Here is a 25,100-nt window from a genome sequence, read left to right as displayed (position 1 = left end):
AATTTCAATCTTAAATTTGAAGTTGATTTTAAGGTTTTTCATTGTATTTTATTTTTTCAGCCTTAGCTTTGGATAATTAGAAACACATATATAAAAGTTTCATTCACAAATTATATTTTGTTTTACCTTTAAACAGCCAAAAGATCAACCCCAAGTAGTGATATATGGTGGTGTATAATAACCAACGTATATCGAGTACTGAGTAGTATAAAAAGCTCCCAAGAGCTCATCAATCTGACAGTAACTTAAACGAAAAGCTTTACCTTCTCCAATACTGAATCTAATACAAACTCTTCAGTCGGAACTCTGGGTAACCGAAGAGAGCAACATTTACGGCCAATCACAGGAAGTACAACACAATGAAAATTTTAATTAACCATCATGTACACGCTACACAGCAAGTCAGGAACTGCAACAGCACGAAATGTTTAATGTAGAGCTTCCAACCACGGCTAATACTAACTTCTACAATATCATCAGCAATGGTATACGAACACAGGTTTCTTGCATCAGTCAATGCGACACATTATTAGGCCATGAAATATTCTCGTACGAGTCATCGAAGCTGGTAGTCCGCAACAGAACAATACCTAAAACTGACAAAGCAATAATTTCCACGAAATTAGCTGAGTTCCATGGCCATGAATATAGAGACTCGCTTGCCCAAACTACTATGTACAAAAGTGATGCACCACTCTGCTCAACCTGCATAGATATAGAAAATGACGAATCAAGTTAGCCTTCAAGTTAAACCAGCTTATAGACAACACTTTGTTATTAAGTTATTTAGCTATTCAAGAATAGGAAAAGAGAGGGCAAGCTCTAGGCAAACCCTCATCTCCATCATCTTGCCACACCACCACCACCTTATCCTCCACAATTGTCACAGCCGGAGTTTAATCCTAAGCTTAAATTCGTAAAAGAAATTCGCAAATAATAATTGGCTTAATTAACTCAGGAAAAATCCCTCTAAAGAGATTAATTTAATTAAATCGAGGTTCGCAAATCGATTAACTGGAATTAAACTCAAATTGCAGAAGTATAAAATTTGGCCAAACAAATTAATTTAAAATTCTGCACCACGCCACTGCAGAAGAAGCATAGGCTGCGCCAGAAGTAATACTGGGTATGTTTCCTGTCAACTCCGTACCTGCTACAGTGCTTATTGATTCTGGTGCTACGCATTCCTTTGTTTCAAAGAAATTTGTGGGATTGCACGGGTTAAGAAAGGAGGAACTTAAAAACCCAATGCAGGTTAGTACCCCAGGAAATAGCATGACCTCGGTCAGCTATAGTCCGAACGTGCCTATAGAAATCGAAACAGCGCAGTCTGCCAATCTTATCCTTCTTGAGTCTAAAAACCTAGATGTCATTTTGAGAATGGACTGGCTTACCAAGCACCAGGGAGTGATTGATTGTGCCAAGCGCACCATCACCTTAGTCAGTGTGGAAGGTGAAGTCGTGACTTATCAGTCACGAGAGTCTGTGGGGATCGGAACAAGCCTAAATCAGGTGGAAGCAGAGGAGCATCCAGCAGAAGCAGTCAAAGATCCAAAGAAGTTGGAAGACATACCAGTGGTTTGTGAGTATCCGGAGGTGTTTCCAGATGATCTCACGACGATGCCGCCAGAAAGAGAGATCGAGTTCCGTATCGATTTGGTACCTAGAACTGCACCAATCTATAAGAGACCCTATAGAATAGCAGCCAATGAGATGGCAGAAGTGAAGAAGCAAGTGGATGAACAACTTTAGAAATGTTACATCCGACCGAGTACCTCGCCTTGGGGTGCCCCGGTTATCTTTGTTGAGAAAAAGGACAAAACCAAGAGAATGTGTGTGGACTATCATGCTTTGAACGATGTCACCATCAAGAATAAGTATCCTCTGCCAAGGATTGATGATCTGTTTGATCAGTTGAAGGGGGTCAAAGTTTTCTCCAAGATCGATTTGAGATCAGGGTATCACCAGTTGAGAATTCGGGAAGAAGATATTCCCAAGACGGCATTCACTACTCGCTACGGCTTGTATGAATGTACGGTAATGTCGTTTGGACTTACTAATGCCCCAGCGTTCTTCATGAATCTCATGAATAAGGTGTTCATGGAATACTTGGACAAGTTTGTGGTGGTCTTCATTGATGCCATCCTTATCTACTCCAAGTCAGAAGAAGAGCACGGTCAACATTTGAGGATAGTGCTAAAGAAGCTAAGAGAGCATCAGTTGTATGCCAAGTTCAGTAAGTGTGATTTCTGGCTTCGTGAAGTGAAGTTTCTAGGTCATGTGATCAATGCTCAAGGAGTAGCAGTGGACCCTAACAATGTGGAGTTAGTCACAAAGTGGAGCCCGCCTAAGACGGTTTCCTAGATCAGAAGTTTCTTAGGACTTGCGGGTTATTACCGCCGGTTCATTGAGAATTTCTCGAAGATAGCCAAGCCAATGACACAATTGTTGAAAAAGGAAGAGAAGTTCAAGTGGTCTGCCGAGTGCACCAAGAGTTTTGAGGAACTTAAGCAGAGATTGGTGTCAGCTCCAGTGCTGATTTTGCCAGATCAGGCGAAAGACTTCCGGGTTTACTGTGATGCATCCAGATCAGGGCTTGGATGTGTGCTGATGCAAGAAGGAAAGGTGGTTGCTTATGCCTCTCGTCAGTTGAGACCGCATGAGGGTAACTACCCGACACATGATTTGGAACTAGCAGCCGTAATGCATGCCCTGAAGATATGGCGACACTACCTAATTGGTAACAAGTGTGAAGTGTATACGGATCATAAGAGCTTAAAGTATATCTTTACACAGCCGGATTTGAACCTTCGCCAGCGAAGATGGTTGGAATTGATCAAGAATTATGATTTAAGTATCCATTATCATCCGGGCAAAGCAAATGTAGTTGCAGATGCTTTAAGCCGGAAGAATTACTACAATGTTGCGGTGTCAACGATAGTTTGTGAGCAGTTACAGCAGGACTTTGAACGACTAAATTTGTGGATCAAGTTCGCCAGTTTCAAGCAAATGATCCGGAGATAGCCGAACTAAAGAAAAATATGCGAGTTGGTAAAGCTCGAGATTTTTCAAAAGATGAACATGGAACAATCTGGATGGGAAACAGGTTGTGTGTACCCGATAACAAGGAACTAAAGGAGTTGATACTTCAAGAGGCTCATCAAACCCAGTACTCTATCCACCCCGAAAGTACAAAAATGTATCAAGAACTCAAAGAAAAGTTTTGGTAGGTCAGTATGAAGAGAGAAATTGTAGAGTATGTCGTCTTGTGCGATGTTTGTCAACGAGTCAAAGCAGAACACCAAAGGCCAGCAGGACTGTTGCAACCTCTTTAGATTCCAGAATGGAAATGGAAGAAATCGGGATGGATTTCATCACTAGTTTACCGAGGACTGCTGCCGATCATGACTCGATTTGAGTAATCATTGATCGATTGACAAAGGTCGCCCATTTCATACCAGTTCACACTACCTACTCAGGGAAAAGACTAGCTGAGATTTACTTGGCTAGGATCATGTGTCTACATGGAGTACCTAAAAAGATAGTTTCTGACCGAGGAAGTCAGTTTACCTCAAAGTTTTGAGAAAAGTTGCAAGAAGAATTGGGAACCCGACTGAATTTCAGTACAACTTATCATCCGCAGACAGATGGTCCGACGGAAAGGGTAAACCAGATTCTTAAGACATGCTCAGAGCTTGCGCTCTCGACTTTGGTGGAGCATGGGATAAGAATTTGCCGTATGCGGAATTCTCTTACAACAACAGTTACCAAGCCAGTTTGCAGATGGCACCGTTTGAAGCTTTGTATGGACGAAAGTGTCGAACACCCCTCTTCTAGGATCAAACAAGAGAACGTCAAGTTTTTGGGACTGAGGTTTTAAGTCAGGCGGAAGAAAAAGCTAGAATAATCCGTGAAAGGTTGAAAACAACTCAAACCAGGTAGAAGAGTTATGCGGATAATCGTCGAAGGGACTTAGCCTTCAAAGCAGGAGACTATGTGTACCTCCGCGTCACACCTTTGCGAGGAGTAAACCGGTTTCACACCAAAGAAAAGTTGGCACCACGGTTTGTGGGACCATACCGAATAGTGGAACGCAGGAGAGAAGTTGCGTATCAGTTAGAACTCCCTGCTAACATGGCCGGAATCCATGACGTTTTCCATGTGTCACAACTCAAGAAGTGTCTCCGTGTGCCTGAAGAACAGACCAACTCCGAGCACATCAATTTACAGGAAGATCTGACTTATGTGGAGAAACCAGCACGGGTTCTGGAAACCAGTGAAAGGAAGACTCGGAACCGTGTGATCAGATTCTGCAGAGTTCAGTGGAGTCACCACTAAGAAGAAGAAGCGACATGGGAAAGAGAAGATGAGCTCAAGGCCGCCCATCCACACCTCTTCGCCAGCACCTCCGAATCTTGGGGTCGAGATTCCGTTTAAAGGGGTAGGTTTGTCACAGCCGGAGTTTAATCCTAAGCCTAAATTCGTAAAAGAAATTCGTAAATAATAATTGGCTTTATTAACTCAGGAAAAATCCCTCTAAAGAGATTAATTTAAATAAATCGAGGTTCGCAAATCGATTAATTGGATTTAAACTCAAATTGGGCCGGAGTCCAATTTTCTTCCCCTCTCTTTTTCTTTTTCCTTTTCCCCTCTCCCTTCCCGGGCCGGCCCAGCCGAGCCAGCCCATCTCCCCGCTCGGCCGGCCCAGCCGTCACCGGCCTCCACCTTCCCTCCGCGCGCGCTCCCCCTCCTCCTCCTGGGCCACCGTTCGGCCCAACTCCCGCCTCCGCCTCGGCCCAGCGGCGCCTGCGCCGCGCGAAGTCCGCTTCGCCTCCCTCCCGGTCGAACCGAGCCCGCGCCGCTGCCGGAGACGAGCCGAACTCCGCGCGCCGCCGTTGCAACCACCACCGTCGAATCCGTCGCCGCGCCCAACTCGGTCTCCCCCTGCCGCTCAGCCCTAGCCGGCCTCCCCGCGCCATAAATACCCCGCCGCCTCACGCCGCCGCTCACCTTTTCCCCTCCGCCACCGACCGCCGTCGCACCCAACATTGCCACCGTCGATCGATCTCGCGAGCCGTCTCCGTTCTCGCGCGCCGCCAGCCGTCACCGCCCGTTCCCGCTCGATGCCGTCTCACCGCCGCCCTCAAAGCCGCCGGTGAGCATCCGCATCTCTTTCCCCTCCTCTTTTTCCCTCCCGCCGCCGTCGTCGGGCCACCGCGCCGTCGCCGGGCGCCACGCGCCGTCTCCCGGCCGTCGCCGCCCCTCCGCCCGTCACCACCTTCGCCTCGTCGTTGCCGACGCAACCCCGTCGCCGCCGGAACGCCGCCGCCCTCCTGTCGCGCCGCCGATGTCGCCCTCCCCGAGCCGACGTCGCCCTCCTCTCGGCGCGGACGCCGTCTCCGTCGCCGGCTGTCGCGCCGCCGCCCGCTGGGTCATTGCCGTCGCCGTCGCCGCCCACCGCCGCCCGCTCGGCCGGCCGCCGCTTCCCTCCTCTCCCGGCCGAACTCCTCTCCCTCCCCTCTCTGCCCCGGGTCACCAACCAGTGGTCCCCACCGGCCGGGCCTCCTCTCCCTCTCCCCTCTCTCTCTGGCCGGTGGGCCCGACCCGTCAGTCGTCGGCCGCCCTCTCACCCTTTCTCCTCCCGTGGGGCCCACGGGACAGCCGCCGCCCTCCCCTTCCTCTCTCCTTCCCCGTGGTCCCACCTGTCATCCACCCGTCTCCCCTCTCTCCCACCGACAGGTGGCCCCCACTTGTCAGCGCCGCCACCTCTCTCCTCCGCTGACGTCAACAACCCCATTTAATTGCGTAATAATTGATTTAGGACTTTTCTGTTTAGTTTAAAAACCCAAAAAACTTCTAAAATTCATAAGTAATTCATCTAGTCTCCGTTTAGGCCCATTCAAATTTCATTAAATTCATAAAATTATCAAGAATCCATTAAAAATACTTTCTTTTACTGTTTCAGTAGAGTTTGTGCCTATCTTATTTATTTTTGTGCTTTGTCGCTTAGATTTGGACTCCGCCGAAGAGCCGGTTTATTTCGAGATCGTCGCCGAAGTACCCCAGGGGCCAGAGCAAGGCAAGTGGCACTCATCTTTGATCATATTGAACCTATTATTGCAAATTCCCCGCTTTATTTATTCAAATATGCATTGTTTTAATTAAAGTATTTACTATATTTATTTTCCGGGTAATCCCTATTGTTATGTCGTTGTTTACCCAACTTTATTCATGCTAGACCAGGGTAACTTGACTAGAGTTAGGCCTAGGTTAATGCTTAGCCGTGCTTAGATCAAGTAGCTCATGGGATCATTTAATAATCATGATTAGCTCTGAATAGCTGTAATAATGATTCATTACCCGGTTCGGGTTAATGCCAACCAAAATATTGCTAATGGTGGGTCGTGGGTGCTTGGTTTTGAGAGTCGCACCCATGATAATTAAGGACCGGTTCGCAGGAAACCCTGGAAGTTATTTCCGTGCTAACCACAAGCCAGAATGGGCAACAGTAGGATTTGGAGTGTAATTGCGAACTATTCGACGTACCCAGGCAAGGGTGAACGTGATGGAGTATGGATGGGATTCGTGGTGTAACGATGGCCTATGTTGCTTCCGGATTTACCTAGGCACAAGAGGGGGTTGCTCGACTTGATTTAAAGGAGGGGGCGAAACCTGAAGTGTGATGCGATTGAATAGGGAGGGTTATGCGACGGGTTCTATCATAGTTCCCTTTCTGGTATGCCATGGTGGTATGTCGACGCACGTTCAAGTGTAGTGGGACTATGTCTTGTGGGTACAGTAGTACACCTCTGATTAGAGTAAAATCTATTCGAATAGTCATGCCCACGGTTAAGGGTGAGCTGCCAGCTTCACTACGATTAGTTGAACCTTTAATGACCTGGGTAAACTGGTTTTCGCTTGGGACTACTGCAACGTGGTGTAACGTTGAGTAGTGGTTGGGCCTGTTGCAACGTGGTGTAACATTGGACAGTGTTGTGGTATTTTACAATTGTTATTTACTTATCCTTTAATGTATTTAATTACCTTTATTCGGTTTAATCTCTGTTATTTATTTAAGTGCTGCTTTATTGCAACTAATCCTAAGTATGTCCTTGATGATCCTTATGTATCATTTATTACCCTCTTTTCCGTGCTACTTATTAAGTACGATGGTTTGTACTCAGTCTTGTCCAATTTCCCCCTCCAGAGTTAGAAGTGGAATACGATGGAGGTGACTCTCAGGAGTGAGCTGGTCTGCCGTCGAAGCTTTGCCTGTGGACTGGAGCCGTACCCGCTGGAGCTAGTCTACCTTTCTTTCCGCTGCATTTTTCGTTAGAATAAGTGTTATTTTCAGTTGTTTCTAAGAACGATGGTTATGTAATCAACATTGTTTTTTTGTGTACCCTAGCTGGTCCTGAACAGGGATTTTAATACACAATTAAGTTCAGAAATTCGTGTGAGGAACTTCTGGACGTGACAACAATCCACAAGGCTGATGACACCACGAAGTCCAAAAAAAAAATTCAAAGAATAGTTTCCTTTACCATCTAAAGTTATATTGTGTTAACGGTTAACATAGAGGGTAACAGCTCTGATGATTTTTCTTTACTCAGTGAGTTAAGAGCATGCCATGTATTCTTGAAGCTGATCATTCCATTTCTAAATTACTCTGTTTTGTTTTTCCTGCTCAGACTAGCTCTCAAGTTGAAAATAAATGCAATTGCTTTTCATCCTTTTGTACAGAGGAACCACAAGCACCAACTCTAGTAACTACCGAGCTCATGTAACTGTAGAGGATGCATGCTGAGATGCCTAGCTGAGTGCCTAACGGTGGAGTATTGGACTAACATCCAGCTACAACCTTCTTCAGCATAGTACGAGGAATAAGAAGCTCGTTTTGGATAAAATGCCTAAGGGTGCAATAACAGTGTGCGAGTGTGACAAACGCATTATGCTTATTACCAGTCACAATATCAACTGTCTCATGATGCAATAATTTAGATCCAGTTTTTTTTGTGCTTAGGATAATAAACAAGTAAAGGGACAATGGTCACTGGCCTGAAAGGCAGAATCTCACCAAGACAAGATGATTTCTGCTGAATGTTCTCACACAGACATGTGAAGACATTCCACAAATTACAGCTTAAATATGGAGCGTACCAATCTATACTCTTTTAAAATGTGGTGGTGGTGGCAGTGAATCTGCCATCCCACCTATTCCCAGTGTAAATTTGGCAAATTACCCCTTGATAATATTAAAAAAGAATCATACTTAAATGGATCGCCACATATAAAATCAAATTAAAGCAAATATTGCCTATGGCAAAACGATGGGTAACACGTTTCATGGAAAATATTCTTTTATTTATTTGAGGCAATATTATAATATATTTTCTTTTATCTATCGCAAAGCACGGGCATTCAGCTAGTAAGGATATAAATACTTAAGAGTTACAGTTAAAAATTACCATTTCTGGCACAAACCCACACAATCCAATCCAAGACCAGGAAATTAAATGAGATAAAAAGAAAAAGAACACGTCTATTTGTGATTTTACCTAAAATTTGGTTACCTTAAGCAGTACCATCAATATCTGATTAATCGCTTCCAAAATCTTCATAACTAACACCCTCGGATATGGTATCTAGCCGTCTATTTCCTATTTCTGACAATAGCAAGAGAAACATTAGCTCGATTGAGCGTTAAATCAATGCCTCAGTGCTGTAGCTCAAGTCAAATATTATCTTGTCGAGCTTGCCTTACATGGTGTGTGGGGTTGGGTGTACTGAGGTGGTGGATAAACAGGAAATGTAGGAAGGTAAAGGGACGGGGGATAATTAACCTGTATGTTCTCCAGGAGTAGACTCTGAGAAGTTATTTGTCTCAGAAGGGATGAAAGGGGATCTGCCATAATTCTCCAGTATCTCTGCAGACAACCCAAAATAAAAGTTGTATGTATACATTACACAACTGACAGCAATGCTGAAGAAGGAAGATTGAAAAAATATATAAATAACTAATATCACAGAGAAAGTACCTGCACTTTGGCTGAAGTCTTCAGTTAAATCTGAAAAACTGAAATTCCGAGGAATCTGGCTCAAGAAACCAAAAGATGATGAGTCCATGTCCAGAATTGGATCACCTAGTGGCTGTCCATTCAGCTCAGAGCTGCTAAAGGATCCACCGGATGCGTCCCCAATTGACTGGCAAGGTTCTAGGAAAGTGTTCTCGTTGCAGAAAGCAAAATCAGAGTTGCCTGAGTAGCTTGCTTCTGTCTTGATCATTGTTCCATTGTCTCCATCGAACCTCCCGGCAGTTGAATTATGTGCTGCCAGTAGACTAGTGGAAGCATCCATACTGCTAGGAAGGCCTTGAATGACTTTACCAGTGTAGATGAATTGGTCACTGGATGGAGTGCCATTTACTATACCGCTGGAACTACCATTGCGTAGCAAGCTATCTGGCATTGCAGTGCTGGGAGTAGTGTCAGGCAAAAAGCACATATTTTGATTCACTGAGACAGGCAACATTGAACTATGTCAGAACTCAGAACAAACTACAATTGGATCTGGACTTGACCAAAAAAAAAACTTAGCAACAACCTAGATTCAGGACTGAAGGTAAAAGGCAAATACAGCTCTAAACTAACAGAGCTGCCAGCAGAAAACTCTAAGAGCACGGTGGTAACTAGTATACAAAGAGTGGTCTAAAGCAATTTTTATATGATATTATGATCTCCTTGGAAGGTGGGAAGGGCTAGATCTTAAGAGCCAAACTGCTAATGCTGCAACTTGCATTTCATCTAAACTAAATGGTTACCCCAAGATATACTACTGGCAAGCCCATGCAATGAATTATTCATACTGTTTCGCTAATACAAAGAAATGGAAATCACCCTACTATCGTAATATACACAGGAAAAACAGCCATATTCCAGAATAAGAGGGTAAACAGTCTCTAACATCAATTGGGAATAAAGTAGTTTAAGAGAGATTTGTTGAACTACTGAAAGGTAACATCATTTCATAGAAAGATATTGAACAAATATACTTACATGTGCCTACATTAGAGCCATTAGGAGTAGTAGGAGGCATAGAAGGTACTCCAGAAGGCTGCTCTTTACACATGAGCCGATACTGATCCTCAAGGAGCTTGTTAAATACCATTATTTGATTCTTAAGCATAAGTCTCACATAGTATGCTTTAAAAAACTCACGATTCTCTTCCTCGAGTTTCTGCCAGACTGGAGAAAAGAATGATGTGAGAGAGAGACAAACATGTTCGTCTTGTACCAATAAAAGAGCAATCTGAGAGCCAGTTATTTATTAAGTATAGTGGAATGAAATTAATGTCCTTCAAACTGTCTCATATATTCCTCCTCTATATTAACCATTGGCTCATAAGAATTTAAAGCTTGGTGCAATTTACATGTCAATAAAGTTATATTTATGCTACATTTCGTTATGAATCCTACGGCTAGCTTGTGAAGTATGACAGTGTGCAGAATAAGAAAAAGAAATTTTGTAGAAGGGTATTACTTACCAAGCTCAGTAAAACTAGGCTCAATTTTTGCCTGGAAAGATAGAGTCTCAACCACTTCTTTCTGGTTCATATAAAGCTGGAGACATCGTTCAATGAGATTCTGGACCTGTAAAACAGTTTTCGTATGAGGGTTGAGGACTTATTGCTTCAAGTATGCAGAGAAGAAGTAGAATTACATAGTTTCCAAAAAAAAAGTTACCAAATTGTTCATACAAGTTGATAACAGAGTAAAACTAAATAAGAACGTACAAGAAATGATAAAGGAAATCCAACAAAAATGGTGTAGTTTACATGGTCAATAAACAAAGGTAAGAAAACACTGCGTTTTTTTTCAATAGTTCTTTCTTACTTAAAAGCATATGCCTTTACACAACTCTAGATACTCAAGCAAGAGCAGTTGCCTATTTGAGGATTTGACTAGCAGAAACGGAAAGAAGCACACAACAAGATTTCCAATTATGCCATCAGACATCATAACTTGGCTTTATGATATTTTCAGTTTCAATAAATAAATGGGGCCACATGTTTTTTCCTTCATGCACTTTTTTTTTCAGATGAAAACCCTAGCTCTATCCAGAATTGGCCTATTATCTCTTTGACCTGTAGTGGTGACTCCAGAACATGATCTTTAACTAACGTCCCGAATGGGGTCGCAGATATTCGGAAAGAACAAACTAGCCCTCTGTACATAAAATCCCAAACGATGGCATAATGAAGCAATACAGACATTTATCAGCCATGTCAGTCCATTCAATTATTAAGGATAAAAGATAATAATTACATATAAAGAAAACATAGATACAGCAACATATGTTTCAGTTAGTCCTCGCGTCTGCATGATAACGTATAACTTGACAATTATTATGCCAAAAAGGGATAGAAACAACGCAGCAGCGCAAATCAATCTCGATTCAGTGACCAAGCACAGCAGAGCAGGCATAGCGAAAGTTGAGAGGAGGGAACAGGTCGGGATCAGGGTTTCCGGTGGTGCTCACGAGCTGTATGTCCTGGCGAGAAACCTTGCGGACGTCTTCTCCCCCGGACATGCCTGATGCCTCTCTCATCTCCTCCTCCTCCAGCCCTAACCCAAATCCCTCGCTCGCCAACCCAACCAAAAACCAAACCAAACCAAACCTGACAAACAGAACAGAGCAGCCGCAAACAGCGATCAATCGCTCCGCACGAAGCCCGATTCCACCGGAAAAAACAACGCCGTCCCCCACCCGATCCCGCCGCCTTCGCGGCACGGGGAGGGATCAACACCACAGAGCCTCCCTCCTCACCACTTACCTCTGCTCGGGCGGGACGCGGGAGAGAGAGAGAGACCAACAAACACGCCGCCCGCAAGCGGCGCGAGGAAGGGCGAGCGGGAGGCGGAGGCGGAGGCGGGGGCGGGGGCGGCCGCGCGTGATCCGGATCACGCGGAGGGCGGCGACGACGACGACTCGGACAGCGACGGCGACGGCGCGCGGGGGGAGAGAGAGAGGAGCGGGTCGCGTGTGGTTTGTTTGTTGTTGCGGTTTACTGTTAATCCGCGGGGGGTTCACCTCACCGGTGATGATGCGTTATCCGGATTTTAAAAAGAGGGAGGGGAATTGAATGGGAGCGGAGTGAGGGAAGATTTGCCGGCCTTATTTTTGCTTAGGTATATGTTTATCTTTCTTTTGGCTTACGTATATGTTTATATGAGTTAAAATTCAAATTTAAAAATTAATCTTTTTAACCTTTTTATTATGGGTTATATTTCAGTTTTTGGTTTTTAATGATAAAACATATGTATAAAAGTTTTAATTATTAATTATTTTATAATTATTAATAAACAGTTTCACCTATGCTTAACAGTCTAGTCTTTTTTTGTCTTTGTTTGTGATTATTATAAGTCAAAATTTTAGTTTTGATTTTTAATTTAGAGTTAATTAGAAGATTTTTGTTATAGTTTATTTTCAGTATTTGCTTTTATATTACAAAATATATATATATATATATATATATGAAATTTTATTTATATTTTTTTATTATGAATTTATCGTTGGCTTTTTAATGAACAAGGCAAAAGATAAGGGCGTAAAATAAGCGAAGAGACGAGGATATGTTGCAAGTGGGGGCGTAGTGGTGTGGTGCGGTGGTGTCCAGATTCCTTCTCGTTGCTGGCTTGCTTGAGGTGGGGCCACCTTCCACTCTCGAAAAAATGCCGGTAGTATTGATTATTATAAGTAGTGGTGATTTGGATAAGATTGGTGATTAGTTTGGATGGAAGCCTTTGTGGCTTGTTAGTTGCGTTGTTCAGCGGCAGAAGCCCAATGGAATTTTGTTTTGTGCCAGCAAACTCGTATACAAAGTTGATGCCTAATGTGGTAGCACCGCCCCGTTTTGAGATAGCAATTTTACTTTTGTAGTTCAAAATATACATTTCTTATATGTCGTATTTTAGTTTGAAAAAACACATAGAAATAATTATACCTTAAAACGGACGATAGTACTGGTATTTAGTGCAAATGTATCCGTCTTCGTTGCTCGAAACTTTTTATATCGTAAGATATTTTAGTTATGTCTAGATTCATATACTGAATGATTCATCAGAATCTATATGGATATAGCAAATGGTATAAAATCTTATCTTATCAAATAAAGATAGTATCTAATAAATCTTATATTACGAAAAAAATATAGTATTTAATTTCTCCACGTACTTTATCATGTCAACCAATCGCATAGCAATAAACTTCCACTACATCCATCATTAAATATAATTATATATTTATTTTGTGTTAGAGATGCTGCTGTATTTTTTATAAACTTAATAAAATGTTATGATGTTTGTCTAAGTCAAACTCAGAGTGACTTATATAGTACTATGAAACAGTATACATATAATATATATTCTTACAAAAAAAATAAATACAATGTCCAGTGCCAAGAGTCCTCATCTACAAATACAACACTGCAATGCCTATCCCTTTCAAGTATTCCAGATCCTCCGTACAAATGCCACATCAGCAAAGCTAATCATCGGCAGGTTTGGTAGCATACGGCGCAACGCGGCTCTGTCCAGGATCGAAACTTGCAAGGGCCAACATACATCCCGTAGAAAACCTTACACACCAGACAAAAATACAGGCAGCATACATCCTGTAGAAGGAAAAAAAAAAAAGGCTTCACACCAGACAAAAATGGAGAAGCCAGACCTAGATGTTGACATCTACAAGAGTAGATCAGAAGGGGCAGCAGGTCTCTTTCCGCTTCGCATATTGTCCATCCAGGAGAGGACCTCCCATATCGCAATTTGCAATGTATGACGGCATGGCGCCAAAATGGCTCAATCCAGATTCGGTTCAGCATCCATGCAAACATGAATCAGTTTCTGCTGGTACTGCCCGAACACCTCACTGACCGCCACCAGGTCCTCGTCATCCACATTCTTGGAAGGGAACCGGAGCTTGCGGCTCTGCTCCGATGTCGATACCGAAGTGTCGTCTGAAGGCTCTGATTCTGTGGTGATTTGGGAATAGATCTCATGGCAAGCAAGCAAGAACATCGCCGCGGTGTCTGGTCGCTGGTTTTTACGAAGTGTTTCTAAAGCCTCTGGTAGTGCTCCAGCAGCAACATATAGTATCAGAGCTCTGTGGAAGGAAGAAAGATATGTTAGTATACCAGGAGCGATCAATTTTGTTTAACTCTTGTAGCTGCAAGTGATGAACATACCTCCACATATTATGTTCACAGCGAAGAATATAATCTGCCCACCTCTGAAGTACCCTGCACGAGTTACACACAGCAAGTTAAATTTACCATAGCACATAAAAGAAAAGGAGAACAAAACTGTGCCACTTTTAAGTGCTTCAAGCAAAACATTTACATTCAGTTTTGGCTACAGAAAAGCAATATCCGCTTATTAACCTGATATCACCAAATTATCATGAACATTGTTCGGAGCAAGCATACCCACTGCCCGTGGGCCCAAAACATAATCCAGAAGTTACATACACTAACTGGATATTACAACTACTAAACCAAACAAAGAGTTGCATGTGTTTGTTGAGACAAAAAAGAAGATAAAATTTGCAAGCATGTTCAGCCAATTTTTTCATTTATTTTCCTCGGTAAAATTTACCTTGCATAATCAGAACCATGCAAATGACTTGCAGCCAAAGTTGCAGCATCAACCCAGCAACCGGCATCTTGAAGCTGAAACAAAACCCAATATGTAAATTATCAACCAGGATTATGTAAACTTAAGTTAAACAAAAGAGAATAAAAGCGTTTGCAGTAGCAGCTAAGATGTATACTAAAACCTGAGAACATGCTTCCTGATATCTCCCCACGGCACAGAGAAGATGTGTGCCAGACAGTGATTTGTCTGTTCTAACCATATTGGCTGCGACAACCTACAAGAGATCATGACTTAATTAAGACCTTTGTGAATAAGAAGCCATAAACCACCTTTCTTTCACGTTTTCACGTCAAACACATTTAGCTCAAAGCAGACGACCAATTCAGAAACTAAATATGAAGGGTTGTGCCTTCTAGCTTTATAACGGATTTCTGAAACCAACTAAAAGGGAAAAATCAAGATGAACCCAAGGACATTATTTGGTCAGAGTTCCATGTTTCTACAATGAGCAAGAAACCAAGAACAAGAATGAAAGGTTAGAAAAATCATGGACGCACAAATGATCAAAGATTAGCAGTGTAAGATTATTTTATGTTGGAGAAAATGCTATAGAATACAGCAATTTCATTCTAACAAATCATGTATTCCACTAATCCTTTTAACTTTTGAGAAACTACCAGCTAGTCCCATGTGTGCAGCTACACCCTTTCAGAATTTCCAGTTAGGGTAATTTAGAACATTCTCTGAATAAAATATTTACATATAGATCATGTTGAAGCATTTTTACATGCAAAAAAGCTGTGCCAAAATATGATCACGTGTACTGTGTAAAAACACAGATAAGTGGTGTTGGCATTCTGTATCATTTCTAAACATGCTGTGTACCAAAGTGAAGAAAATTGTATCAATGACTTTCACCTTGACTGCAAGTTCATGCAAAGATCGCGATACTGCAGATGACAATACAACTGCTCTTAATGCATTTGGGTAAAAATTTGAGCCTTCAGGAGGTGTTGACAGTAACAAGGACACCGCAGCTTCCAAGTTTCCAAGAGAGACAAGCCTAAGTACAAAAGATTGTAAAAAACATAAAATCCAGCAGGTGTGTGTTGAGTTTCGGAAAAACAAAAAAGTGGCATGGTCAGTTCTTACTCATGGACACACTTTTGCAAAGCCTCTTCACCATCAAGCTTGTCATGCCAAGGTATTCTTTCATTTGCATTGAACCATAGTTGCTCTTGCTTAAATGCCATTGCACTTAATTGTCCAGAATTCTGTACAATAGAGAAACCACCACATTGAAAAGTAGATAAATATATGTAGGCCAGAAATTGCACATCAGATTTAATTATTACCTCAGCGACTTTTGCCATATTTCCACGTACAGATCTCTCTGTTGAAGATGATGCCCTATTCAATGTGGAGGCTGGCTCAGAATTAGGATGCACACTTGATTCTGAGCCCTTCTCAGTTGATTTATCCAGGTAATGACGAAGAGCTTGAGGCAGCTGAAGCCAGAAAAGTGCTTCTTGGAAATCACCAAAAACCGCAGCAGCAAATGCAAACCTTGCACATGTTCCCTTATTGACTATAGCCGAATATAATTTGGCTCTTCCATCTTCAAGAATGCACCCTTTTCAACCAACAGAAAACAAAATATCTCTGTCATTTATGCTATATCATATTATCATCAACTAAGAAACATATTGATGACATACCCTCCTTTCTGTAAGGTTCCAACACTTTTAGCAGCAATTCTGCCACTACAGAATCACCAACAGGAGGCAGGGTTGTCTCAATCATGTAACTACGAAGATCTCCAAAAGCTGTTGGTGTTGCCTTAAAGCTGTTACTAGCTAATTTATCGTTGCCATTGCATTCAAACCAGGATGGCTTCACACCAAGCTGCAGGATCATCCTCAAAGCCTGAGAGACAAAGCATTAGTGGTGGCGTAGTGCTTCATAGTCAATCCTTAAGAAGGTTGAAACACCATGCACAACATAATAAAGATTATTTGAAGAAATTGATCACAATCACTATCTCCTATTGTGCCCAATGATTTTAAAATGGTGATTGGTTTAATTATCTCTGAAGAAAGGAATATAAGCAAAACTGCAAGCAACCTTTCAAAAACATGAAGGCGTATGTATCATGACAATCCTTAGGAAGATACCTTATTATATAATAAAAACATGTATATGTATGTAGCAGGATACATAATAGATAAATGATAAAACAAAGTATCACTTTTTGAAAACTATAAGTGCCATACCAAAGCATGTGCTGTTGGAAATAGTATTGGAAGACACAATGGCATTGGCCTAAACTTCTCTCTTGTAGTCACTGGCCTCAGAGTAGAACTGGCCTTAGCATCCCTGGTAGATACAAAAAAAGAAAGATACAACAATTTACATGTATGATTTCTAAAAGGGAAAACACAGAAGCAGAAATCAAACCATAACCCATAAAATAAGCCTCGTGCTAAACTAATAAGGTTTAAAGCATCATAGAACGATGTGTCCTAAATCCATTTTCAACAGACTCCAAGTCTTATTCATGTTGAATGCCTGGTTGCAATTCAGCTTCTAAAGTTAGATCTAGTTTCGTGCTCAGTACATCGTTCTTAGGTTTCTCTTTTCTTCTTTTAATCTACTTATACCACTTATGTTCACAATCTCTTTAACATGCTCTAACAAAATGGTGAACTGATTGTTTTCAGCATCAGGTTTAATTGACTCAATGTTTGGCTGCTACCATGCTACGTGTCAACTGCAGAATTATAAGCAAAACCAAGTTACAATATAAAGGAACTAAATGCTCATAGGTTCTTTCAGAACTCATAAGTATGATGAAAAAAAGGTGTCGGATAAATTAGCAAGTTATTTAACAGCCCATGAAGGGCATAAGTAAAGCCTCCATACACATTATATTGGTCACACACATTGCTACCCGATTTTAATAGTACATGACAAGCCATTTCTTGAAACAACTGTAAGTCAGCATAACGAAATAAACAAATAGAACGCAGAATTAAAATCACATACATGTTAACCTCAATCAGCCGGAAGCTACTATCAGCTCCAGCGATGCATAATACAAGTGGTTCATCCTTCTTTGTTCGGGTTGATAACCAATCAAGCTCCAAGACAAGGGTACCAGGAGATTGTGGCTGAAGAAGGGCATTTGCCAAGGGATCTGCACTATCCTAAAACATAATCCCTGATCTCAGTACTGTTTCAACTAGTTCCAAGAAAAATAACAGAAGTTGTACATACATTTTGAGAAGCAAAAGACCATATGTACATCGCAAAATGAACAACAAAACATGCAGGGATTAAGATTAGGATGAAAGAAGAGCGCAAGCTATTCATTATGCCTCAGACTATAGTAATCTACACACTACACAATAAAACCTTTTTGTTCTCTACTCCAAAGAAAACAAAAGGAAGTGTTTGATAAAAAAAATCATAAGAAAGGAAACCGCTCGTAGGACTCCAGTGGCAAGTGTCATACACTCTTAGAAATGAGTCTGAGATATAGAAAATAACATAGCATCACCTTTGTTTGTACTTACCAGGTCAAATATTGAGAACGTATTATCATAGAATAGCACAGCAATGCGCCCTCTACTTCGATCACCAGGAACAACAGGAGAAAATTTAATTCTCCTGATGCCTTCCCTGTGAGTGCTAAAAGAAGAAGAAAGGCCTGTTGTAACATCCCACCATCTAATATTGCCTGATCTATCACCCATCACCTAAAGATAATTGTTACAAACAATTATTTCTGGTCATAATTTACCACAATCAAACACATCACATAAAAAAAAAACTGGGAGATGGAACTAAAAATATATGACATAATGTACATACAACATGGGGAAGGCGATAAGCCATAGCAGTAACCAAGCCATCTGCAGACGCGAATGATGATGAGGGCCATTTTGGCCTGAAAAACAATTGTTAGTGTGACCTTATGGATCATCTAATAACCATGCAATGTGGTGATAAAGCTTAAACATAAAGTAAACTACACTACATCATGCATATAAACAGAAACTGCATTGAGTTCATCAATGAGACAAAAGCAATACATTGACTTCAGTTTTAGTTAGAGTCTGTTATACTTAATAAGTGAGTCTTCAATCTGAGACTTAAAACACAATGTTTTGTCTCAGTTCATATCATGACACAAGAAAGGAGGCAATTGTACTTATTTATTAATCTTTCCAGCCAATATCACTCACTTCCATTACAAAGATCAACAACTTCGAAAACGCCATCTGATTTATCACTGTCATTTCATCCACAGGCACACCACCACATCACACACATTGGATGGTATTGTTCCAGTTATACACCTTTTTTTAAGGAAAGATATACTCTTTGTGATGGTATTGCGCCAATCTTCCCTTTATTTTTTTACATTATGCCATAAACTTAAGAGAAAATCTAAACGGTAAAGGCACCAAATGTCTCCCAACTGGTTTGGGATAGCCAGGAAATACTAATCATCCTGAGAATGAAAAGCATGTCTAGACATCTATAATAACTGAAAGTAAGCAAAACAATCTTTTAATTGCTGACATCAGCATTTTATTTTTTTTTTGAATAAGAGAGGCTTCCCCCTCCCATCTCTATTAGAGAAAATCTAAAAAATGCCATTGACAAACGTCTAAGTCTAAGAAATATCATTGACGAATGCGAGTTCTAACAAATGCCATCGTACAAATGAATCTGTCTGAGAAATGCCATTATCATTAGGTTTCTATCTATTTTTTGCCGTTAAACACACTGTTCACACTATAGCACTTAACGGAAAAAGTCGATAGAACCCTAACGGCGATGGTATTTTTTAGACAAATTCTTTTGTATGATGGCATTTTGTAGAACCCACGCTCGTCGATGGCATTTCTTAGAATTAAGTGTTTGTCAATGACATTTGTTAGATTTTCTAATTCTATTAATAGAAGCGACAATGTCTTAATGAAAAAAAAAGGAAAATAACCTCGGTAATTTGATTACCTGAAATCTCGTATTCGGCGTCCATGTACTTCAAACACCCCAAGAGCACCATTGACTAGTGCAAAAGCAAAACTTTCAGATGTTTCATCAGTACTTTCTGCACCAGTAGCCTCTGCAAGCAAGAATGGATCCAGTCATCTCACAATAAATCCGGAAAAAATGCCCCCCGGGTAGAGTAGAAAACCAAGAAAGATAGTAAACGAATAAAATAGGCAACATATATGTTTCATGGAATGTGATTCTGCTAGTCAGTGTAGTTATACCTGCTGACCGCTCCTTGGATGTTGATGATTGCTTAGATGCAGCATTTTGACTTGGTCGGGGAGCAGAAGGCAAAGTCCATTCTAACACCGTAAAAGGAAGGGCCAAGGACCTAAGCTACAAACAGTGGTAAAAAAAAGCAAATGACTGTAACGTTGATGTTAATTTATATTTACCAAAGATAGTATGAAAGCAATTCCACTCTGATTAGAATAATGCATAGTGAAACCTGGTTTACTTTAAAGAATATGTCTACCTTTTTGCATGACATTTGGGAACATGAAAGTCAATATTTTGAAGGCACGCACTAGGATTTATGGTGATGCTGACCTAACAAGAGCTAATCACTGGTTCTTAGTTTGCAAAATTACAGAGCAAAGAAAGGAATACCATCAAGGGGTTCTTTGTCATAGCCCATACTTCAACAGGAGCATCACGGAACAGTATCAAGAGGTACCTGAGAAAGTAAACTATGCTTGAGATGAAAAATAAAGCTGAGATAAATATGCCAAATTCATGCATATTGAAATGTAAAAAGGTAAAAGGTTGAAAAAGGTTAATGGCTCAGATAGAAATTGGTACAGGTAAGGGAGAGAGAACCACCTTCCAGATGAGGAAGCCCTCAATGCCCTTATTGGTGCACGTTCAGGCTTTTGAAGTACACGGAATGATCGATTTAGTCCACTCCTAAGGCATGTAATAACAAGCTTATTATTGTATCCTCCACTTTTATCATTGGCCTGTAGTCAAATCAATGACTATTAACATAGGGCACTATTGGAAACAATCAAGAAACAAAACAGTATTGGAGATTCCAGTAATGAAGCAACTTTGATTGCCACATGTTAATTGGCAATCCCATTACCAAAATGCATTGGTATTTGGTTTATAAAAGACAAGATTCATACATCATCAGAAGTAACATGGAAACACCTGAGTACCTGACTATATGAGAATGAAACAAGTCGTGAATTTCCAAGCCATCTTAACCCTCTGACAGTGCTGCTATGGACAGCAAAGCTAACTGATACTGCATTGGCTAAAACATCAACAACTTCAATAGTCCCATTCTGAGTTCCTAGAGCAACTAGTGGTACTGCTGGTGCAGGATTGTTTCCACCACCTTCGGATAAAAAAGAATCACTGTTATGGGAATGCGAAACTAATTTAAAATCTATATAATTTCAGAAAATAGCACAATGTTGTGGTCATGGCCATACGGGCTACTGTGGCAAGTAAAGAAGGGGATGGCACAGCTAGTGTAGTCACAGTAGAGGACAAAAGATGAAGCTGGCCCATCAAATTAATCTGCAGAGCATAGCATGTATGAGCAAACCATGTAGAGGAAGAACAGAAATACCAGGAGTAGGGGATATTGATTGATGTCCATCTCAATCCCATTAATTTAGGATATTGGAGCTATGTATAGGAAATTCAAGGAACCACTGTTCCTGCTCAATCATGGAAACATACCCAAACAGTAAAAACCAAGAAAGAAGTTCACACCACAACCTTTACGGTAAAATCAAGTCCATTGGAGCGTGGATTGGAAATTCCAGCATCAGTATGATTCGATGTACCTGGTCCCTTCCCAACATTAGTGACAGAGATGGAATCATCAGTAAATTACACAGTTGAAAGAACCAGAAATAGCTTTTTCACTGAACTGACCACACTGGTTCGCACCTAGTTTAACTTTGCTAGCACATGCAGACTTGCCAAAAGTTAAATGCCATGACCAGATCTTGCCATCTTCAGAGATAGAGGTAAGATATGCCATGGTCCCTTGATACATATTTTGGTTTGTATTTGTATCAGAGATGACAGAACTTGTAGACTGTATTTGTCCCAAATCCTGTGATTGCTTGTCGATGTTGCGGAAAATAGACTCTGACTGCCAGATTGTAGTAGCAAGAACAGCTGGAGGTGGAACAATTGTACCAATTGAAGGCATGAGCTCTTCCACTGCACACAACAAATGCACTTGCTCACCCCTACAAAAGGAATTATGAAAGGAACTTAATATAGTAGAAATAAATATGTATTTATGTATAAATGTAATGTGATAGTGCGTGTGTTGGTCCATAATTGTGAAGTACATATGTCAATAACCAAGAACAGAATGTGAATAACACAAGGATATGAATAAATGTATGACTTTATTCATAATGTGTCCATTCATAAACAGATTGATGGTCACCAACAGAGATACATATACTAATTATTCTTAAATGGCAACATAACTGAAGCTCCGATGGCTTCATAGTAATTCTGTGTTTATCAGGACATTCTCATGGATGTAAAGAATTTACAAGTTTATCTAGAATTTATTACTATGTACTTGCATCATTTTGGATTCTGTTTTGTTTCTGCATTTATATATGTAGGCTATTGATAACAATTTTCTGCGGTGGTGCACTTGAGCACCATACTCTTCTTGCAAATTTAGTTCATATGAGTTTGGACATTGTACACAATTTAATGGGCATGTTTTTTTTTCTATATTTCAATTCTACAGTATCCACATGGTGAAAAGTATGACTGTAAACTCACTCCTTGCGCTTCCAGATACTCAGCTTGCCATCAATGTGTGTGCAGTAGAGCAGGTCGAGATCAGGATCAGCCATAACATCCGAGAATTTGCCAAATCCCCTGGGTAATGGAGTGACAGAGAGTGCCGTACTGTAATTGAGGTCGAAGACAATGAGCTCCCTGGGGAACGTGACATATATGATGTTTCTCCAAAGCGGGGAGAAGCAAAACTTCGCCGCGAAGGCTGGGAAAGCTGCAAGCGCCGGGGAGGGCGGGGGCGCCGCTATCTCCTTCTCTAGCCTCTGCAGCTCTGCAATGTCACTGGCGCCGCAGGTCACCCGGTGCTCCTGGAGCGAGATGTCGGAGTCCGGCCGCGGGATTGCGGAGAGAAAGAAGCCGCGGAGGCCGAGCGCGCAGAGATGTCTCGCGTCAAAGGGGTCACGGCGGAGGCAGGAGAGGTACTCCGGCGAGGCGTCGAACATCCAGAGGACACGCGGGTTGTTGGATGTCTCCCAGATGCAGAGCAGCGAGGGCCCATGGATGGAGGCGAGGAGCCAACCGGAGGCGTGGTGGACCCAGCAGAGGTCCTGGACGCCGCCGCCGGTGCCGGGCGCGACCCCGCGGGTCTCGTCGAGATTGAGCCAGTGGAGGACGAGCCGCGCGCGGGCGTCCCAGACGGCGATGCGTCCGTGGCGGTCGCCCGCGGCGAGGCGGAGCGGGCGGTGGTCGTCGTCATCATCGCCTTCGTGCCCCGCGGCGAGGGACGGCGCGCCGGGGGGCGCCCAGCGGACGGCGGTGACGAATGAGGCGAGGGAGGAGGAAGGCATGGGGAGGACGCAGAGGAGCTGCATGGAGCGCGGGTCGGAGACGACGACGCTGCTCCCGGCCCCGTGCGCGAGGAGCCCCGCGGGGCTGAGGTCGATGCACCCGCCGTTGCCGCGGCCGGGCGGCCCCGGGAGCATCATCGCGGTGGTGCTCCCGTGCGATCGCGAAGCCGCGGAGGCGGAGGACGCCATCGCGCGGTGGAGGTGGATGCGGAGGGCGATGCGATGCGGGGGGCGCGCGGCCTCAGATCTCGGCGCGGCGAGGCACCATTTTTTCCCTCAGATTGGCGAGGAAATTTGGGTACGGTGAGGTGGGTGGGAGGAAACCGGAAAGGCGGAAAGGAGGAAGGGGAAGACGAGATCTGGGTTCGTCCCGCCCGACAGACGAGACAGGTCACGGGGCGTGCTTTCAGATTCGTGCATGAGAACGTATCGGTTCATCTCGGCCGACGATTAATCACACGATTATACTCCTAATACGATAATTTGTTTAGCTTGGGAAATGAAGTTCTTTTTGTTTCTGCTTATATTTGTAAGCTAAATTTTAAATTTTAAAACTTAAATATAAAGTTTATTTTGTGTTTTTAATTGTGTTACATTGTTCAGTCTTTGATTTATATGGAATAGCTAAAATACATATATAAAAGTTTTGCCTATAAATTACTTTTTAATTGTTACCGAGTCATTAATTTCAATGAAACGATGAGACTGGAAATCTTCATCTTTTAAAGGAATTTTGTAGAATTACTGTCATAGAAAATTTTCCTTTTTTCACTCAAAACAAAGTGTCAGAGCTTCCCCAATCCTATAAAATCCTTTAGGAATTAAGAATGGTTCATGTGCTGCCTCCGTCCCAAGGGAAATTTAATCATTTGCAACTCTTAGAAAACGCAACTCCTTCGCTGACACTTTTAGAATTATGTTTACATATTTATCACGTAAGAGATATATGTTCTTTATATTTTGCCATTTTTATGAAAAATACGACAAAATCATCTGTACTTCAAAATTAGGAAGACAAATTCCTCGCGGTTATCATTGATAACCGTGCTATTGCAGTAGACGGTAGAACCGAAACATGAACCATGGACGCAACCAGTATATCATGTATAGTCACCCCATCTTTTTATATGCTTATATAAACCAAAATATGTATTTTAATACTTAAATTTAAAGTTCTTTATGATTTATTATTTCAATCATTAATAAATTATTTTGTTTATGCTTGTAATAAGAAAAATATACCACACATATCTTGCCTCGACTTCCGCCAGAGTCAATCCGTTATAGCAACGAGCTCCGTCAACGATGAACAAATTCATCGTTTCACTTATGTTTATAACTCAATATTTAAATTTTTAATATTAAATTTCTCTATCCCTAAGAAACATATATCCAAATTCACAGTTAAGGCTTGTTGGGGACAGGGCAGTTGATGTTACAGTGAAGTTTGTACGAACAATATAACCTCTTGAAGTTCTCGATGAGTCTACCTATTTCATCGAGGTGATGAAACTATCTAAGTAATTTTCTTGCTTTTTTTTAGTTTTAGAGCAGATACAATATCAGGCTGTAAGTTAGTTATAAACATATATTAAAGAGATAAAGAGGGAAGAGAAAAGAGGTGGATATTAGTAGTCAGCTATACACGGGCTCCCAGACAGAGTGTGTGTATGATATGTGAGACCAACTACTAACTCTAATTCACCTATAGTCAATTCATACAATAGTTACCTACAAAACATTAGTACATGGTCCAACATGTCATATACACACCCTATCTTAGAGCCCGTGTGCAGCAGGC

General features: G+C 41.8%; 2 protein-coding genes across 4 annotated transcripts; both read right to left on the bottom strand.

Annotated features, from left to right (window-relative positions):
- Positions 1-350: 350 nt before the first annotated feature.
- Positions 351-11,956, bottom strand: LOC102704209. Of its 3 annotated transcripts, none has more exons than XM_040520836.1 (8): positions 11,834-11,956; positions 11,539-11,677; positions 10,544-10,649; positions 10,056-10,244; positions 9,039-9,515; positions 8,844-8,927; positions 8,559-8,666; positions 351-705 (listed from the first exon to the last, which is right to left on the bottom strand). In XM_040520836.1, exons 2-7 carry the CDS (start codon positions 11,605-11,607, stop codon positions 8,599-8,601), a joined length of 993 nt encoding a protein of 330 aa, XP_040376770.1. In that variant the 5' UTR covers positions 11,608-11,677; positions 11,834-11,956; the 3' UTR covers positions 351-705; positions 8,559-8,598. The 3 variants fall into 3 exon arrangements, with proteins under 3 accessions (XP_040376770.1, XP_006646859.1, XP_040376771.1); XM_006646796.3 differs by having other exon boundaries at positions 8,574-8,666; XM_040520837.1 differs by lacking the exon at positions 8,559-8,666.
- Positions 11,957-13,328: 1,372 nt separating this feature from the next.
- On the bottom strand, positions 13,329-23,637 carry LOC102703749 (WD repeat-containing protein 11-like). Its single transcript, XM_006646794.3, has 21 exons — positions 22,494-23,637; positions 21,627-21,934; positions 21,453-21,520; positions 21,161-21,248; positions 20,882-21,063; positions 20,544-20,680; positions 20,331-20,397; positions 19,943-20,057; positions 19,680-19,791; positions 18,528-18,603; positions 18,230-18,412; positions 17,700-17,860; positions 16,928-17,030; positions 16,373-16,580; positions 16,010-16,287; positions 15,807-15,928; positions 15,573-15,717; positions 14,836-14,928; positions 14,655-14,728; positions 14,246-14,299; positions 13,329-14,163 (listed from the first exon to the last, which is right to left on the bottom strand). Exons 1-21 carry the CDS (start codon positions 23,486-23,488, stop codon positions 13,860-13,862), a joined length of 3,873 nt encoding a protein of 1,290 aa, XP_006646857.2. The 5' UTR covers positions 23,489-23,637; the 3' UTR covers positions 13,329-13,859.
- Between the last annotated feature and the right edge of the window lie 1,463 nt (positions 23,638-25,100).

The sequence above is a fragment of the Oryza brachyantha genome, chromosome 2, assembly GCF_000231095.2.
Source record: "Oryza brachyantha chromosome 2, ObraRS2, whole genome shotgun sequence".
Lineage (NCBI taxonomy): Eukaryota > Viridiplantae > Streptophyta > Magnoliopsida > Poales > Poaceae > Oryza > Oryza brachyantha.
This window is presented reverse-complemented; position numbering and strand designations above follow the sequence as displayed.

Excerpts from the sequence above, each read along its gene's own strand:
- LOC102704209 (XM_040520836.1), bottom strand. The coding sequence starts at position 11,607 with ATGAGAGAGGCATCAGGCATGTCCGGGGGAGAAGACGTCCGCAAGGTT. Across the intron at positions 10,650-11,538 it reads CTCGCCAGGACATACAGCTC|GTCCAGAATCTCATTGAACG; the intron begins GTGAGCACCACC and ends ACTGTTTTACAG. Across the intron at positions 8,667-8,843 it reads TACTCCTGGAGAACATACAG|AAATAGGAAATAGACGGCTA; the intron begins GTTAATTATCCC and ends TGCTATTGTCAG.
- LOC102703749 (XM_006646794.3), bottom strand. The coding sequence starts at position 23,488 with ATGGCGTCCTCCGCCTCCGCGGCTTCGCGATCGCACGGGAGCACCACC. Across the intron at positions 20,058-20,330 it reads TGACAAAGAACCCCTTGATG|CTTAGGTCCTTGGCCCTTCC; the intron begins GTATTCCTTTCT and ends CACTGTTTGTAG. Across the intron at positions 17,031-17,699 it reads CGGCTGATTGAGGTTAACAT|GGATGCTAAGGCCAGTTCTA; the intron begins GTATGTGATTTT and ends TGTATCTACCAG.